Source organism: Mustela nigripes, chromosome 2 (assembly GCF_022355385.1).
Source record: "Mustela nigripes isolate SB6536 chromosome 2, MUSNIG.SB6536, whole genome shotgun sequence".
NCBI lineage: Eukaryota > Metazoa > Chordata > Mammalia > Carnivora > Mustelidae > Mustela > Mustela nigripes.
The window spans coordinates 211,534,496-211,551,030 of record NC_081558.1 but is presented as its reverse complement, the minus strand read 5'-3'; the positions used below and the strand labels follow the sequence as shown (position 1 = coordinate 211,551,030).

General features: G+C 41.6%; 1 protein-coding gene across 1 annotated transcript in view; it reads right to left on the bottom strand.

The window, feature by feature from the left end:
- Positions 1 to 2,480: 2,480 nt before the first annotated feature.
- TTC3 (tetratricopeptide repeat domain 3) overlaps positions 2,481 to 16,535 on the bottom strand; it is a 130,172-nt gene continuing 116,117 nt past the window's right edge. Inside the window, exons 41-47 of the mRNA XM_059392334.1 lie at positions 16,191 to 16,281; positions 15,662 to 15,763; positions 11,042 to 11,403; positions 9,116 to 9,242; positions 8,783 to 8,923; positions 5,190 to 5,282; positions 2,481 to 4,017 (exon numbers count right to left, since the gene is read on the bottom strand). Coding sequence (XP_059248317.1) covers positions 3,952 to 4,017; positions 5,190 to 5,282; positions 8,783 to 8,923; positions 9,116 to 9,242; positions 11,042 to 11,403; positions 15,662 to 15,763; positions 16,191 to 16,281 — 982 coding nt within the window. The 3' untranslated portion in view covers positions 2,481 to 3,951. The remainder of the gene's footprint in view (positions 4,018 to 5,189; positions 5,283 to 8,782; positions 8,924 to 9,115; positions 9,243 to 11,041; positions 11,404 to 15,661; positions 15,764 to 16,190; positions 16,282 to 16,535) is intronic.

Sequence of the window (16,535 nt, the reverse complement as noted above, 5' to 3'; positions counted from 1 at the left end):
TTTGCTAAGTATTTTATCTTTTCCCCCCTTTTTAGAGACAGTGTGCAATGTGCGCAGTGAGGAGAGGGGCTGTCAAGGAAAAGGGAGAGAGAATCTTAAGCAGTCTCCACGCCCAGTTGCAGAGCTCAGTCTCATGACCCTGAGAACGTGACCTGAGCTGAAATCAAGAGACAGACACAACCAACTGAGCCTCCAGGGTACCCCCTTTTTTTTTCACTCTTAAAGGGAAAATAGGGAGAGACAGTATAATCTGGAGGCAATGACAAAGTGAATAAGCACAGTTCTTACCCCCAAACAGGAAGTCAGGATCACACACCATCTCCACTAGGATTAACCCTGCCTGGACCCCTCCTATGCTCCAGTACAAATACCCCCAGTGAGCCAACCATAGAGCTTTGGTCCTCAGCCTCAATAGACTGGAATGGCTGCCTCAAGACTGCTCATCCAGGTCATCTGTGGTGAAACCCACAGGTTAAATTATCCTTTGCTGTATCATCACAATGCCCACAGTCATCTTAAGGAGATTTCAGGAACAAAGCTGTATTGTTCAAATTAACGTTGAGGTGAATTGATTTCTTCTGCTCTCTTGTCCACTTGATCACATTCCAAAGTCTGGGCTACACTGAGGAACTTTACTTCCTAATCTAACAAAGCCCTTCTTGTAAGACCACCAAACTCTTTCCCTATGCTATTTCCAGGCCCTCTTTTTTTAAAAGGATTTTATTTATTTGAGAGAACACAAGCAGGGGTGGGGATGCAGAGGGAGAAGCAGGCTCCCTGCTGAGCAGAGAGCCTGACATGGGGCAATTCCAGAACCCTGGACCAGGATCTGAGCCGAAGGCAGGGGCTTAACCAACCGAGCCACCCAGGCACCCCTCTTGGCCCTAATCTTAGCAACAGTTACTAGCTTCCTTTTATCAAGGATTTGTTAGGCACTATGCTAAACACTTTAGGAGATTATTAATATTATGATTAATCATATACCTACTACTTCAAAGCCTTTCTTACCATCAGGAATCACACCATATAGTGTCTGTTCAGCTGGGAAACAAGTTTCAGAGTCCTGGTTTCTTGTTCACTGTTGTATCAAAACAAATAGCCCAGTGCCCCACAACTGGATATACTCAATACACGCTCATTTTCATTGGCTTCCAGGCCTTGCCATTCCATCCTTCTCAGCAAACCACTTAAGGTATAGGACTACCTGAAGGGAGACTCCCCTTCTCAGATCCTTGGCAGAACAAAGAGGAGAAAATAAAAAAGGGATTAGATGTGACTGATGATTAACTATTTTTACAATTTTTCTTTTAATATAGTTTGATTAAAACTTAGCATACCTAAATGTATTTCCTATTTCTTTCATAAAGGACCATATTGGAGACGTTTTTGGTCCTCATTCTGACCAACTTTACTGTCTAATTTTTATCAGCCTCATCACTAAGTATCTCTTATGGTAGGAGGAGTTTCCACATTTGCTACTATCCCATCTGCCAGGTTCTTTTTTTTTTTTTTTTAAGATTTTATTTATTTGACAGAGAGAGAGAGTGAAAGAGGAACACAAGCTTGGTGGGGGGAATGGGGGAAAGAGAAGCAGACTTCCCACAGAGCAGGTAACCCAATGTAGGGCTCAATTCCAGGACACTGAGATCATGACCTGAGCTGAAGGCAGACCCTTAATGACTGAGCCCCCGCAGGCACCCCTGCCAGTTTCTTTTAATCCATGTCTTCAGAGAGAGTTAATTGATTGAAAAACTACCTAAAATAGCTTCACTGCCGTGGTCTGAACACTTTTGCCCACATGCCTCCACTACAGTCTTAGAAATTACTTTAAAAATGTAGTAACATTTTGCATTGCTAGGGCACCATTTCAATTTTCTACTCGATTTCCCATTATTTATAGCATAGATTAAGCTGCTCAGCAGAGAAAACAATTTAAACTCTTAGAAATAGTCACTGTTTTAAGTTATGTGTTATTTTGAATGAAGTGTTATTTTGAATTAAATGTTATCAGATTAAAAACATATATTGATAATACTGGTTTTCTTTCATCATCTGTTAGTGCTCACCAGAAGATTCTCCAAGAGATACCCTACTACTCGGCCTCAGTCGTCCATGAATTGATAAGCACCTCAAAGGAAAATGGATACTGAGGAATGTAATTTGATTAGCTTCAACATTCTTATATGTGTTCACAAGAAAAATCTTACAATAGCTAAAACAGTAAACTATCATCTGTATATAAACTTTCTATTCACAAATAAAATAGTCAATCATGTGACCTTGAGTTTAGCAACCTTTATTTAGCACAGAGGGATGTTTTTTGATCCAGGCTCTAAAATTCCTAAGATTCTTGGTTAGAGTCTTTGGATGTATCATGGCTCCTCTTTTCCAAATGAAGATAATGTAAGTATCTCGAATTTTCTAGAATTCTTTTTAAAAATTTTTTGAGGAAAATGGACAAGCATGACAGTAAACCGGTATTATTTTAGAATGTTCTTTATTTTGAAACTTACACCAGGACATGTGTAAGGCATGTTCACAATATCTGTTTGATGTACAAAACACATTTTCTCACTCTCCAGCTGCTCTTCTTTTCCTTTGTACCTGCTGCTACAAACTGGTCCCTACATATCTACCTACAGTTCTGTTCTTGTGAACATGTAGACAATGTTTCAGGGACCTGCAAGGAGAATCTGCCTCAAAATAAAGAGTGAGCATCTATAGACGAAGTCACTAAGACATCAAAACTCACAAGCAACCAAGGCTGAGGAAGGTGACCAAATTAGTTCACGAATCTGGGACTGTGAGCTTCCAGGGGAACAAAGAACCCAATGAAAACATTTTGTTGATGTCTGAGAGAAATGGAATGTGTCCAGAATTCACGTTTCTATATTTACCACTGACTACAAATCACTAAAGAGATCTAGTATTTTAACAGATTCTAATGCAGTTAAAGTTTTGTTCTCACACCACAGTATAAGAGTGCATGCATTACTTCGCACAAATGTCAAACACAGAACAAGTGAAACACAGACACCTAGGACGGCCTAACTACACAAGTGCCTCTTTCTGGTGGTGGGATAAGGGAGGGGAATCATAGTGACTATTTCCCTATGGTGCCTACTATGTGTTAGACAAAGATACCCAAACATTCGTCTTCTAACTCATGAAAAAGGACAAATGCTGCTAGTAAGAGTAAGATATTCAAAGAAGTTCCAAATATGGGATTGGGTGATGAATAAGTAGCCTCAATTTTCAAGGCAAAAAAAAAAAAGTCTTGGCTGACATTAATAAGAAATCAGACTCCATCTTTTGGGTGATGAAAAATAAGCTCTTTATATATCTACTGGGGGGAATAAAATAATGAAATGAAAAAGCAAAAGCACATGGTGTCTCATGAAAAGAAGATTTGAATATTTTGGTTTAAATCAGGGGACATGTTACCATTTACTAGAGATTATTGAAATGTGTTTGCTTAAGCCCATTTAAATGCAGAATCTTTGAGGAAAAATGTAGGCATGTTATAAGGAATACTGACTTGTAAAAATTTTAACCTGGGGGACTTTAATAGGTCAGAATACTTTAAATTCAAGTACTGCTTTGAGGTGCTCACAACACTTCCCAAAAGAAGCCTTCCATCTCAGAAGGTACCTCTGTAAGCAGCCCCAACAATTTAGAAATGTGGCTACACATAATTTTATTAGCCACTATTTGTTATTACTGAAGTGTTTAATAAGAGCAGGGGAATTACCATCAATTGTATTAAAGATTTCTACTTATTAGCATTGCGACACACAGTGCAAAGAATCTTCAAATGTTTGCTTTTTATACGAGAAGTAATATATTGTTATTCTTCCAATTCAACAAAACAGTAAATTACTCTTCAGTGAACTGAAGAAGACTACCTAGGAAAGCAGGCTGGCCTTTTCCAGAAGGTGCTGGCTACTCTTCTTACAGGAGATCCTGAGCAAGGCAGGCTGGGCAAGAGCTCTGCCCTTTCAGCCACTGCTTAAAGCACTGAAAATGAGAAAATGAAATCAGTCAGTGTCTTCAGGAACATGGGGAGCCTTAGTTCCCCCATCTTGCTCCTCAACAGACATGGTTAAGTTCACCTCCATGTCTGGTGGGGCCTGGAGCTGCGCGACACTCAGGATCACTGACGCCTACTCAAGAGAGGGGTGTGCCCTAAGCCCTAGGGACAAATCATCTTGCCTCAGAATCTGACCCATGGACTCTGGGCTTCCAACCTGATCTGAGGGGGACGGCCTTGTCCCTCCACTTTCCCTACACTCCAGCTTCAGTCTTGGCATTTCATTCCAGGGGTTGGCATTTTCTTGGTCCTGAGACTCACCCAATTTCTAACCGATTCTCTCTCTGCCTGATCTTGCTTCTTGTACCTCCCACCAGCCTCCATACCACATCCTTGACTGGAAACTTTCTACCCACTGTGGTCCCAAGTTGCTTGTGGCTGCCTGTTGCTGCTAAGAGCTTGGTGTATGTGTTAAGTCTTAGAGCCCAAGTACAACACCCCCAAACCTGCAGGAGACAGGCCACACAAGAGACTGCGAGCTGTCTTGACTCCTCCTAGTAAGTGTATTGTTTTTAATCCCTTTTTTCAAGGGATTAATAAACTGACATGGCAGAGACCTAACCAGAAGCAGGCATGGAGAATGAATGCCCACAGCATCCAAAATATTTATCGAAAGATTTTGAAAATTTCTAAGTCAGGATCTCCCAGGATCTAGCATAATGGGCCCAGTTAGGTTTAGCTTTTCTCCTCTAAAACGTTAAATGTACTTCATATACTGCACTAAATCAACAAAATGTTGCACTGTGCATCTATGTATCCATGTGTGTAAGAAAGTACCTTTCAAGAAACACTCTTTTGAATTTCAGCACCAATGTATTTGAGGGAGCCAACTACGACTGTTCTCCTCCACCCATGATGTGATGGATGGAAAGGACAGTGCGCAGAAGTGCACACCCCAGAGCCCAGGAGGCCTCTCCCCTTTTCCACAGCAGCAATCTTTGAAAAGGGAGACAATGGACACTGGCACAAGGAGGCTTATGCAGAAAGTGCTTTGAAAATACAAGAAGTATTGACACCGAGGGAAAAAAGTCCCTTTTTATGTTCAAAATACTTAACAGTCAAAATTCATGATATCAGGATGGCCAAAGAGAATTCTTACCCCTTTGTGAAACTTGTGTCCACATTTTAGCGCACGCACATTTTTGGATTTGAATATATCATGGCATAGTTCACAGGAAGCTGCCCCCGATGCCTGTGGAGACAAACGTGTCCCAGTAATAAAGAATAGCTCAATTCCTTTCTATTACATAAGCTCTTTCTACAAGTGGCCTTTATATACTTTTGTCATTAAGGTGGCAAATTACTCCCAATTATAGCTAAGCAGGCTGAGGGAACAACTTATTTTTTAATAGCATTTCTTAAGAAAAATTACAAACACACAAAAAAGAAAAAATACACCTTTAAAGTTCTAATTTTCTCATAGGAAAAAATGTTTTATATGGCTAATAGGTTCCCAGGAAATTATTACAAATTTCTAATTATCCCAAACCACACCCAAACTATGGTATGAATATTATAAATTAATCACTCATCTAATTATCTAACAGTTGGGGACAGAAACATAAATTATGAAACATCCACCCCATGGACTATTGTGGGGCTAACTGAAATCATAATGGAAGTCCAAAATTCCCTGACACAAAAAGCTGGTGACGACAACCCTCTGAATAAAAGCAGGTTATAAAACAGTATGTATCATATAATCACATAATTGATTTTTCTGAAATAAGGAGAATGGGCATAGAGAGAGATACCTTATAAAGAGCCTGGAAAGATCTAGAATGCAAACAGCAGTTACTTTCAGTTAAGAGATTTAACTTTTTTCTTTGCTATTTTCTAAAGTTTCTATGAATGTGGATTACGTGTGCAAATCAAAACAAAACAAACTGATGGCTCATTCAGCAAACATCTGAGGTCAGGGATTGTGCGGCCGCCGCGAGCGCACAGAGCTGAATGGGAGAGTTTCCGGCTCAAGCAGCACACAGTCTGGTGAGCACAGACAGCACTTTCTGTGAAAGCAGACCCGAGTGCCACCCAGGACACCAGATACAAGGTCCCCCTACAACTCCCGGCACCTACCCACACTGCACCATTATTTTCCAACTCCTCCTCCCCTCCCAACTCTGAGCACCTGAAGGCCAGGAAGCAGTCCTGTTCATCTATATCCTTAGCAAATGGCACAGAACCTGGCCCCAAAATGATTCTCCATAAACTGTCAGGCGAGTGAATGAAAGCAGCCCTGGCTGTGGGATTAAGGTCAGGGATGCAGATGGGGACAGTGTCTAAAGGCTCTGAAGACCCTGAACTGCTGACTGGGTTTTCTGTCTCTCCCGGGGCACTGATGTGGTAGATACAGTAAAATGAGGTGCTCTGTCTCCACTCTGTGGCCCCTGAGGGGAGGGTCAGGAGAGCAAGGGAAGTGTCAGTCCCATGGAAGGGCAAATTAAGGCCTCTGCAAAGCTCAGAGCTAGGTGTGGCTTGAAAAACCCTGTTAACTGGACTTATTTTTATTAGCATGAAAAGATGGACACATACATTTCTAAGTAGGAAAAAAAGACACAAAAAAGTATCATTTTGACTAAATTCACATATAAACACACAGACAAAGGAGTTTAGAAAAATACATACTGGTATCATAATGCTGGTTACCCGAGGGCGGGTTTTGGGGTTCTTTAAAGGCTTTGAATTTGTATTTGCTACTATGAACAGTATACAACACTGCTTTTGTAAGTTGAAAAGATTAAGCAAACTACTTTTAATTTTTAAAAAACTAACTATGATTATCAAACTAAGTCCCAGTTTGAAGGCACAGTCTTCTTATAAGTCAGCTTTTACAACTTTATGATCGCCAACAACCATGAAGCAGAAAGTACTCTCTCCCCTGACGGTGACTGCATTCGATCTCAGGCGGGGGTGGGGGGTTGTCAGAGAGGACTGCTCGGAGAATCCGGCCGGCGGGAGGGCCACACAGCACCCAGGCCGGGCCGTCAGCAGCCTGGGGAGAGGGAGGCACTCTGGCGGGGTCTTGCGCGAATGCTCCGCGTGCTCCTAAGTGCTCTGACTGGAGTCAGCCGCTCTGGGAAATGAGTGTATGCGGTTTGGAGAATATCCAAAGATTGGTGGACAAATGAAAAGCAGGAATAAAAACACAAATTCACACAAAGATTTGCTGTTTAGTTTAAGCCAGCAAACTAGTATTCTGTGCAATCAGGGATCGCTGACTCCACTGCGGGGCCAGGAACTCTTCTAATTTTCATTTCATTTAAACTCTGATACCAGGGAGCCCGAGTGGCTGAGTCAGTTAAGCACCTGCCTTTGGGTCAGGTCACCACTGAGTCCTGGCATCAGACTCCCTGCTAAGCGGGAAGCCTGCTTCTCCTTCTCCCTCTACTCCTCCCCCGACTCAGGCTTGCTCATGCTCTCTCAAATAGATACATAAAATCTTTAAAAAAATAAACTGGTATCACAATTGGACAAAAGGGGAAAACATGCTTTATACCAGAATTTAACCCGGAGCATGCAGCCCTGAATGGCCTCTTTCAACCACATGTTTGGTTCCTACTACACAGTCCCTAGCATCAGCTGGGTCCCGGTGGTGAGGATTAGGGAATTGCATGCTACACACCCAGACCGAATGAAGGAGTGCTGGCAAGCGGCATGAATCATCTGTGCCTCGGTTTCTTCATTATAAAGACAAGTATAATGCCTTATCAACTGAGATAACTACCACAGTATTTTATGGGGGAAAAAAAAAAAAAACTATGTAAAAGTAACATTCTTACTGCCCAAAAGAACAAAGAACATTTTAAATCTGTATATCAAATTAAGGCAAGTTTAGCACATTGCAGTGCCCCTCGCCCCATTAAGGCACTTGAGGGGAGAGAGAAGGGAAGCTACCAGACCTGCCTGAACACAGAGTCAGACCCTTCTATTCCAGCACGTCATCCACACAACAGCCACAACAAGCACGTATGATCTGAGCTCACAGTGTGACTAAATGACAGAACCAGGTCTCGGATTCCAAAGCCCATGGTGACACGGAAATAAAATGATTCAAAAATCATTTTCCCCAACTATTCAAAATATCACACTTAATATAAAAATTAACTTGTATTTGACTGTCAGTAGGCCTAGTTCCTACAATGTGGCCAGAACTCCCCTGGTCTAGAGTGCAGGGGCGTCTCCCAACAGGGACCCACAGATACCCACAAAAGCAGAGATGACCTCACTGATTCACAGACTGTTCTAATGGGACACTCAAGTACATCTAAATTTCGTCTCTAATATTTTTTAAAGATTTATTTGTGAGACAGAGTGAGAGTGAGTGCACACACACGAGTGGGAGAGGGGCAGAGGAAGAGGGAGAGAGAGAATCTCAAACACACTCCCTACTGAGCGCAGAGCCTCTTCACCCTGAGATCATGACCTGAGCCAAAATCAAGAGTCCATGCTTAAGTGACTAAGCCATCTAAGAGACCGTAAATCCACGGCCAACACGGGGCTCAAACTCACAGCCCCAAGGTCAAGAGTTGCACTCTCTACAAACTGAGCCAGCCAGGAGCCCCTGGTTTCTAATTTTAAGGTCACATAAATTAGGTCTAGAAATGAAAAGAATGGGGCTAAATCATGGATTAACTATTTTGTACATTAAAAAAACAAAACTGACTCCACTGTCACACATGTAATACTCACAGGGGAATCTTCTGTCTTCTGTCCCTTGGTTTTGGGTGATGGTCCAGCAATCACGGAGGATGGACCCTGGGAGGCCCTGGTCATAGAAGCAGCAGAGTTGGCCTCAGATAATTTCTTATCCTTTCCTGAATTTGAATTTGGCTACAGAGATAAAGTGGGTGGGGAAAGAAGCAAGTTTAGTGACCCAGATCTTCTATCTTAACTGAAGAGTTCTCCAGACTTTGGCTGGATACAGTTGTGGGTTTTTTTTTTTTTTTTTTTTTTTGCTTTTTCTCATTCTCATATTTTATAAACAAAGTGGACCACTTTATTGTAGCTGGATGAAACACTGACCTTTCTCTTTTTCTGTTCATCCAGAATGTGTTCTGTCACTCTTTGGACAATTTCATCAATACTCAATCCCGAGAGTGAGTTCTTGTTCTTGTTTCGTACTTTTTTAATAAAACCAGCAAGCTCAGTGCTTTAAAAAAAAAAAAAAAAAAAAAAAAAAAAAAGGAAGTGGAGATAAATGACAAGAGAAAGTCAAAGTTTTCTACTACGTGGAAATATTATGTGCCCATATTAACCCAACACCTATAAGAAAGAAACCAAATACACACAAACAAAATTAAACAATGGTAACTGTACATAAAAGCAAGAGAATCACTCTTTACAAGTAGTTATGAAAATTCCGGTACTATTTCTAAATATTTATTTTACTAGAATTTCAAAATAACAGAACAGTTTAATCTGCTAGATCCATCTGGGATATCTGTATCTACTTTGAAACCGAATTTCATATAGGCTGGATATATTGTAGCTTTATGCTAAATCAATGACTGATCCCACAACACTGGTTCTGACTTGAAATCAGTAAAATCTCCTTTACCTAGGGGGAAACTAGATTTGTTGACTGCCTCCTTAAAAAAACCTGACAACAAGGTTTTCAAAGCCTGAATATTTCACAAGTACCAGTGGATGGAATTAAACCATTAATCAATAGGAACTTGGTATTTGAAACACTAATACCTCAAATGTTTTAATTTTCAGAAAATCAGGATGCATTTCTATTCAGTTGTTTAAACTCTCCCCAATTTAGTCAGGATTGCAAACCATTTTATTTGTAAGGTACTTCTGGTAATTATAATGAGCATTTTTTTTTAAAGATTTCATTTATTTATTTGACAGAGATCACAGGTAGGCAGAGAGGCAGGCAGAGAGAGAGAGGAGGAAGCAGGCTCCCTGCTGAGCAGACAGCCCGATGTGGGGCTCGATCCCAGGACTCTGGGATCATGACCTGAGCTAAAGGCAGAGGCTTTAATCCACTGAGCCACCTAGCTGCCCCTATGATGAGCATTTTTTACAACTGACATGGGGACTGCTATTGGGAGAACTTACAATATTTCTCAAACTTAGGGTAGATATGCCAATGGGCATATACTTATTTTTAAACAAGCAGGGCTCCACCAATAGATGCAAAACATTAATTCTAGCCAATTATAATTTAGCCACTACTTTGTTTCAAAAGTGTAATTTTAAAACTTGCAACTAATACTGTATCAAAGACAGAAATCACATGGGACAGAGTACAGAGGGTCATTCTGGGATGTGGATTCCCCCCTCTTCCTAGCTGTATCCCTGAGACACTACCTTCACTGCTTCTCTCCTTGGCTGAGACAGGGAGCACTTCTGCTCCCTCATACCAACCTGGAGACTGAGGCCAGGGGTTGTGGTGCAAACACTCACTGGCTTAGATAAAGCAGCAATCTCCACCCTTAAGGACCCTCTGTAACACACCCACAGGCCTGATTCACTATCAAATCACACCAGTCCTCCCAACATCACACCTCTAACAAATCAGAGGTGCTATCAAGGTGTAATTTGTTGCTGCCTTCCTTGCTAGGTGGTATTTCCTCCCCCAAATGATACGAAACTAATGCTCTGCAGTTTTGTTTTTTCATTTAGGGACTTCATGCTAGGACTGGAGCATGTTACTGACCTCATCAAAATATTAGCAAATTACCCTAGGTTCTGATGACTGTGGAGTAACCAGGATTCAGTGTTTTCAGTCTAGATCCACACATCAAAAAGTTGGTTTATAATGCTCACCTCTATGTTTACAAAAGAAAAAAAGAAAAAAATGCAGCACCTATCTTTTCTGAGTAAAACAACTATGGAGTTGTTTCCACTTTAGCCCCTAACTGGCCATAATGTTATCTGATCAGGAAACCTCAGTTCAACGAAGTATTTAACAGAGTCACAGGCACTTTATATCCATACCTGTTGTAACATGGGAATACCACTGACAGGTGCTCGATAATACTATTGAACGGCTTTTTTGGAGACTGGCTTGAGCGGGTAGCACGTCCTGGAAGAACAGGTAGTTTCTGATCAGCCACAAGGCTCTGTTTGGGCGGAGTTTCATGGCTCGTGCTCTTATACTCTGGCAGCTGGGGAACTTCGGGCTGATGGCAGAGCAATCCTGTTAATGGTGGGGAGGAAGCCCCCACTGGGCCATCACTGGCAGAGACCAGACCTGAATCCTCAGGAACTGCTGTTTGGTTTCCAGGCCCATGACTCGAAGAAGTGGAGGTTCCGTGATCTTCATGGCCTGAAGACTCAGGAAGTCCCGCAGGAAGAACCTGGGAAGAATATACCATAGTCCTTGGGTCACTATGAGAAACATCCGTGCACAAGACTGACGATTTAGCTTAATTGTAATAAAACTTGGGTGCTCAAGTGCACAGGAAACTTGAATACAATATACTAAACGGTTTTGTTTTGAGAAAACTGCTCTTTATCTTCACTTTAAAATGAGCTCTCCGGGGCTCCACACTGCTGGCCTCCCGCCCACCTCTCTGCAGCCCCTTCCCAGGCTCTCTCTGCAGTTCTTTCTTTCTTTTTTAAAAAGATTTTATTTATTTATTTATTTGACAGAGAGAGAGAGACACAGTGAGAGAACGAACACAAGCAGTGAGATGGGGAGAGGGAGAAGCAGGCTTCCCGCTGAGCAGGAAGCCCCATGCGGGGCTCGGTCCCAGGACCCTGGGATCATGACCTGACCCAAAGGCAGATGCTTAACTGACTGAGCCACCCAGGCGCCCCTCTCCCTGCAGTTCTTAATGCTTGTCTGTGCCTTAATGTGGATGTTCCCTAGGACGCTGCTGGGGTGGAGATTCACGTTTTTCCCCAGGACATTTCACATTCTTTCATGCCTCAGTGACTGTGCTTAGTACTGATAATGCCCACTTTTTAAAAGATTCTAGTCTTGAATGTGTTCCTCAGATCCAAACCTACAAATCCAAACTTCCTCTTAGGCAAATCCAAGGCCATTTAAACTCAGTGTCTTCAAAATCAGGCTCAGCTCAGTCTTGGGTGTCCCCCTCATGGACAGAATACCAGATTTGACTTAACTCCCCCAAATACACACACCATGCCCCCCCGCCCCATCTCACAGGCAGTATAGTTCTTTCCACTGTTCATCCTAAATACCTCTCAAACCTGCTCTCTCCCTCCAGCCCGACCCCCACTCTCTAAGTCAGGACACAGCTGTTGACGGTGAGCCCCTCTCCCACTGCTCTCCATTGTGGGCGAGCTGATGGCATCGCCTTACTTGAAACCTATATTGGCTTCTTAGTGACCTCAGGAAAAGTCAAACTGCTAAACACACCTTACAGAGCAAGGTTCCCTTCTTTCTGGCCCCTGGGTACTTTCATGATTTTTCTCACCAAAGCCCTCCTCTGTCACACTGAACTTCTTTTATATCCATGAAAGAAGTATTCTCTGTTTTTCTAGTCTCCAAATATGCTGTTTCTTCCATTTGAAACACTCTGACCCTCCAAGTATCACACCATCCACCCTTTCTCAAACACACACCCATGTCTTCCTTCTGACTGGTTAGTTAATTCCTATTCCAGATCTCTGACTCACTGAGACCTCCAACAGGGAATCTTCTGCTGAGGCCCAGACCTCTAGGTTAGGTTAATGCCTTCTAATTTATGCTGCTAAAGCATTTTTTTGCTCCTATGAAAAACCCTGGCACACTTTACTTATAATTATGGGCTTAATGACTCTCTTTCCCAAATCCATATGCCCTTTGAGGGAACAGACCACATCTAATCTTGATCACCACTAAATACCCAATGAATGAATGGGGGAGAAATGACACACGAAGCTAATGGTTTTTAGGGACACTTATTACTTAAGTTCCTGGAACCCTAAGAGTTCCCAAGGCTTAGATATTAAAATTCTTTTGTTGGGGCACCTGGGTGGCTCAGTGGGTTAAGCCTCTGCCTTCAGCTCAGGTCATGATCTCAGGGTCCTGGGATCGAGCCCCATATCGGGCTGGGCTATCGGCTCAGCAGAGAGCCCGCTTCCCCCCCTCTATCTGCCTGCCTCGCTGCCTACTTGTGATCTCTCTTTCTGTCAAATAAATAAATAAAATCTTAAAAAAAATAAAAAAGTCTTTTGTGTATTTATAAAATTATATAAGATACAACTAAAAATTAATAGCAAACATTCTACTGAGATCTCACATTTTTTTTCCCTTCCATGTCTGCCACTAAGAACTTAGAAACACATACTCTCTAAAATAAAAAAAAAATAAATAAAATAAAAAGGGGGGTCTGGGTGGCACAGTCAGTTGAGCATCTGACTCTTGGTTTCGGTTCAGGTCATGAACCCCTCACAACCAACCCCTCAGGGTTGTGAGACAGAGCCCTGCCTCAGGCTCTGCATTCAGCACAGAGTTTGCCTGTGATTCTCCCTTTGTCCCTCCCTGCCAAACTCTCTCTCAAATAAATCTCAAAAAAAAAAAAAAAACCAAAACAAAACTGAGAAACATAAATAAGTGATCTTTAATTCTACATCAAACTCTACTATCTTACTCAGTTCAACAGAGAAAAATGTTTTTCTTTTTTTTATAAAGATTTTATTTATTTATTTGTCAGAGACAGAGGTAGAGAGAGCGAGCGAGCACAGGCAGACAGAGAGGCAGGCAGAGGAAAGCAGGCTCCCTACCGAGCAAGGAGCCCGATGTGGGACCCTGGGATCATGACCTGAGCGGAAGGCAGCTGCTTAATCAACTAAGCCACCCAGGCGTCCTGAAAAATGTTTTTCTATGGAGAGAAGAAAATGGATCTCAACAGAGTATATTACTCAGTTCAAGGTGACCAAACTTTTTTTTTTTAAGATTCTATTTATTTATATGACAGACAGAGATCACAAGTAGGCAGAGAGGCAGGCAGAGAGGGAGGGGGAAGCTGCTGAGTGGAGGACCCCAGGACCATGACCTGAGCTAAAGACAGAGGCTTTAACCCACTGAGCCACCCAGGCGCCCCAAAGTGGCCAAACTTTTTAACGTTTTATTTATTTTTTAAAAATATTTTATTTATTTATTTGAGAGAGGAAGCACAAGCAGGAGGAACACAAACCTTTTTATGTTTATTTTATTTCAAAATTTTTAAAAGATTTTATTTATTCATTTGAGAGACAGAGAGAACATAAGCAGGGGGAAAGGCAGAGGGAGAGGGAGAAAGAGACTCCCCATGAGCCGGGAGCCCAATGTGGGGCTCCACCTCAGGATCTGGAGATCATGGCCTGAGCTTAAGGCAGATGCTTAACCATCTGAGCCACCAAGGTGCTCCAAATTTTTTTATTTTTTATTTTTAAAGATTTTATTTATTTATTAAAGAGAGAGAACACAAGCAGGAGAGGCGGCAGGCAGAGGGAAAGGGAGAAGCAGGCCCCCTGCAGAGCAGGGAGCCCCATCCAGGGCTCGATCCCAGGACTCTGAGATCACGATCCAAGCGTCTGAGACTTTCAAGATCAAGCTCCCGAGTGTAGTCACCTATGTTAAGGAGACTTAACGCACCTGACAGAAGGGTCACAGGGTGAGGCACAAATGTGGGTGGCCTTGACTGGGCTTTTAGGAAGAGGCAGAAGGTGGAGGGTGAGGCTGGTGCTCCAGGCTGGGGAACAGCCCAGAGATCTGCCAGTGGCAGGAAGGTGCTAATCAGGATGTAAGGAAAATAGTCTCCTTACTGCAGACTATTTCACAACCAGAAGATTTTAATGTCCCCAAATATTCTGAAACCTACCTCTAATCAACTCTCGAATAGAGTACCTCTTTAAATTCTTTTAGTCAGATCTCCTTTGGGCTTAATTCTTTTCAATGTGGTATTGGCTGAATATCTGCTCTGTGCCCAAGTAAGAAATACGTACTCGAGAATACAATAAAGTGATACTTAGTGTAGCCAAATTTTAAAGTCCACAAAACAGAAATAGTTTTCCATTACTGTGCTGCATATTTTAAAATACAGAGCCAGGTTCAGCAATCACTATTATTCAAAAGATTCAGCAAATACCTTAAATTAGCAGTAAAATACAACAGATCAGACTAACAAAACCTTTGTATGTCTCAGGTATAGCACTTTTTTGTCTATATTTGATGAAAAAACAGATCTTAATTTTGGTCCTATACCCACAGCATCTAGGAATAAGACTTTATCTGTAGACATAGTTGGTCTAAATCACAGCCACCCGATCATCTTGGATTATTCATTCACACACAGGAAACACATATACCAGTATCCAGAGAAGAAAGCAGAGGTACCAGCCCTGTGTTTACTATAGTCCTGTCCTCAGACACTCACGTAGGAAGACTCATCTTCCATTTATATAAGAATGTTTATTATAAAACCTAAAGGGTTAACCAGCAGCACCAATAATGAAAGCACTAAGGCAACTTATTAATCCGTTTCATCCCCACTCCTGGAATACAAACAACAAGCATCTAGTCTGGCCAAATAAGAAAGAAACTGTGGTTTACTGTTCCATTTTCTTTTCTTCACACGGACAAAAAGAAAAAAGTAAGAAAAAAAGAAGGTGTGACAGACTTACTGTGCTGCAGATAGGAAATGAAAGCTGGGGAATCTCCACTTTAGGAAGTTCACTGAGCCGAGAGCCATTTTTAATTGCCTGAATTTGTTCTTCATACTGAGACTGTAGGTAGAAGGGAAAGTATTAAGCTCGTCTAATAAATTCCCAGGGAAAATCAGCATTGTGAATTAATACTTTTTTCTTACTAAATATTTACAAATGGTCAACACTCTTCCAGGAAATATAACAGAGATGCAAAGTATCAGAACAATTATTTCTTGAAAGAAGTTGAAAATTAGATATTAATTGGAATGCTCTACAGCCTTATCAAATATAACTTCTCTAATTTTCTCAATTACAGGCAGAGTTTAAGACATGTAATTAAGAAAACAGCATTACTTTCAGGAAAAACTTTTAATAATGACAACAAAAAAAATACATATTGCTTTAAACAGTTCAAAAAAGAGTTTCAGTGACACTAACCTATCTCCTGAGAACTATAATCAATCATATAGATTTTGAAAGAATTACAGAATATTTTATAACTTACCTTTGCTTTCTCAGTTTCTTTTCTAACCTTAGAAAGAAACGATTCCCATGAATGGACATCAGACTTCATATCAGGGTAAGTTGCAGAATCACTGAAACAGCAGAAAAACATGAAATCGCTTACTGTCTACTTCAGAAATGTTTTTAAAAGTTAAAAACACTAAAGTGCACATGAAAACATGTAAACATGAGAAAGATTACATATACATTATTTTCTTAAAGATTTTATTTGACACAGAGAGAGAGAGACAGCAAGCACAAGCAGGGGAAGTGGCAGGCAGAGGGAGAGGGAGAAGTAGGTTCCTTGCCCAGCAAGGACATGGGGCCCAATCCCAGGACCAGGGAA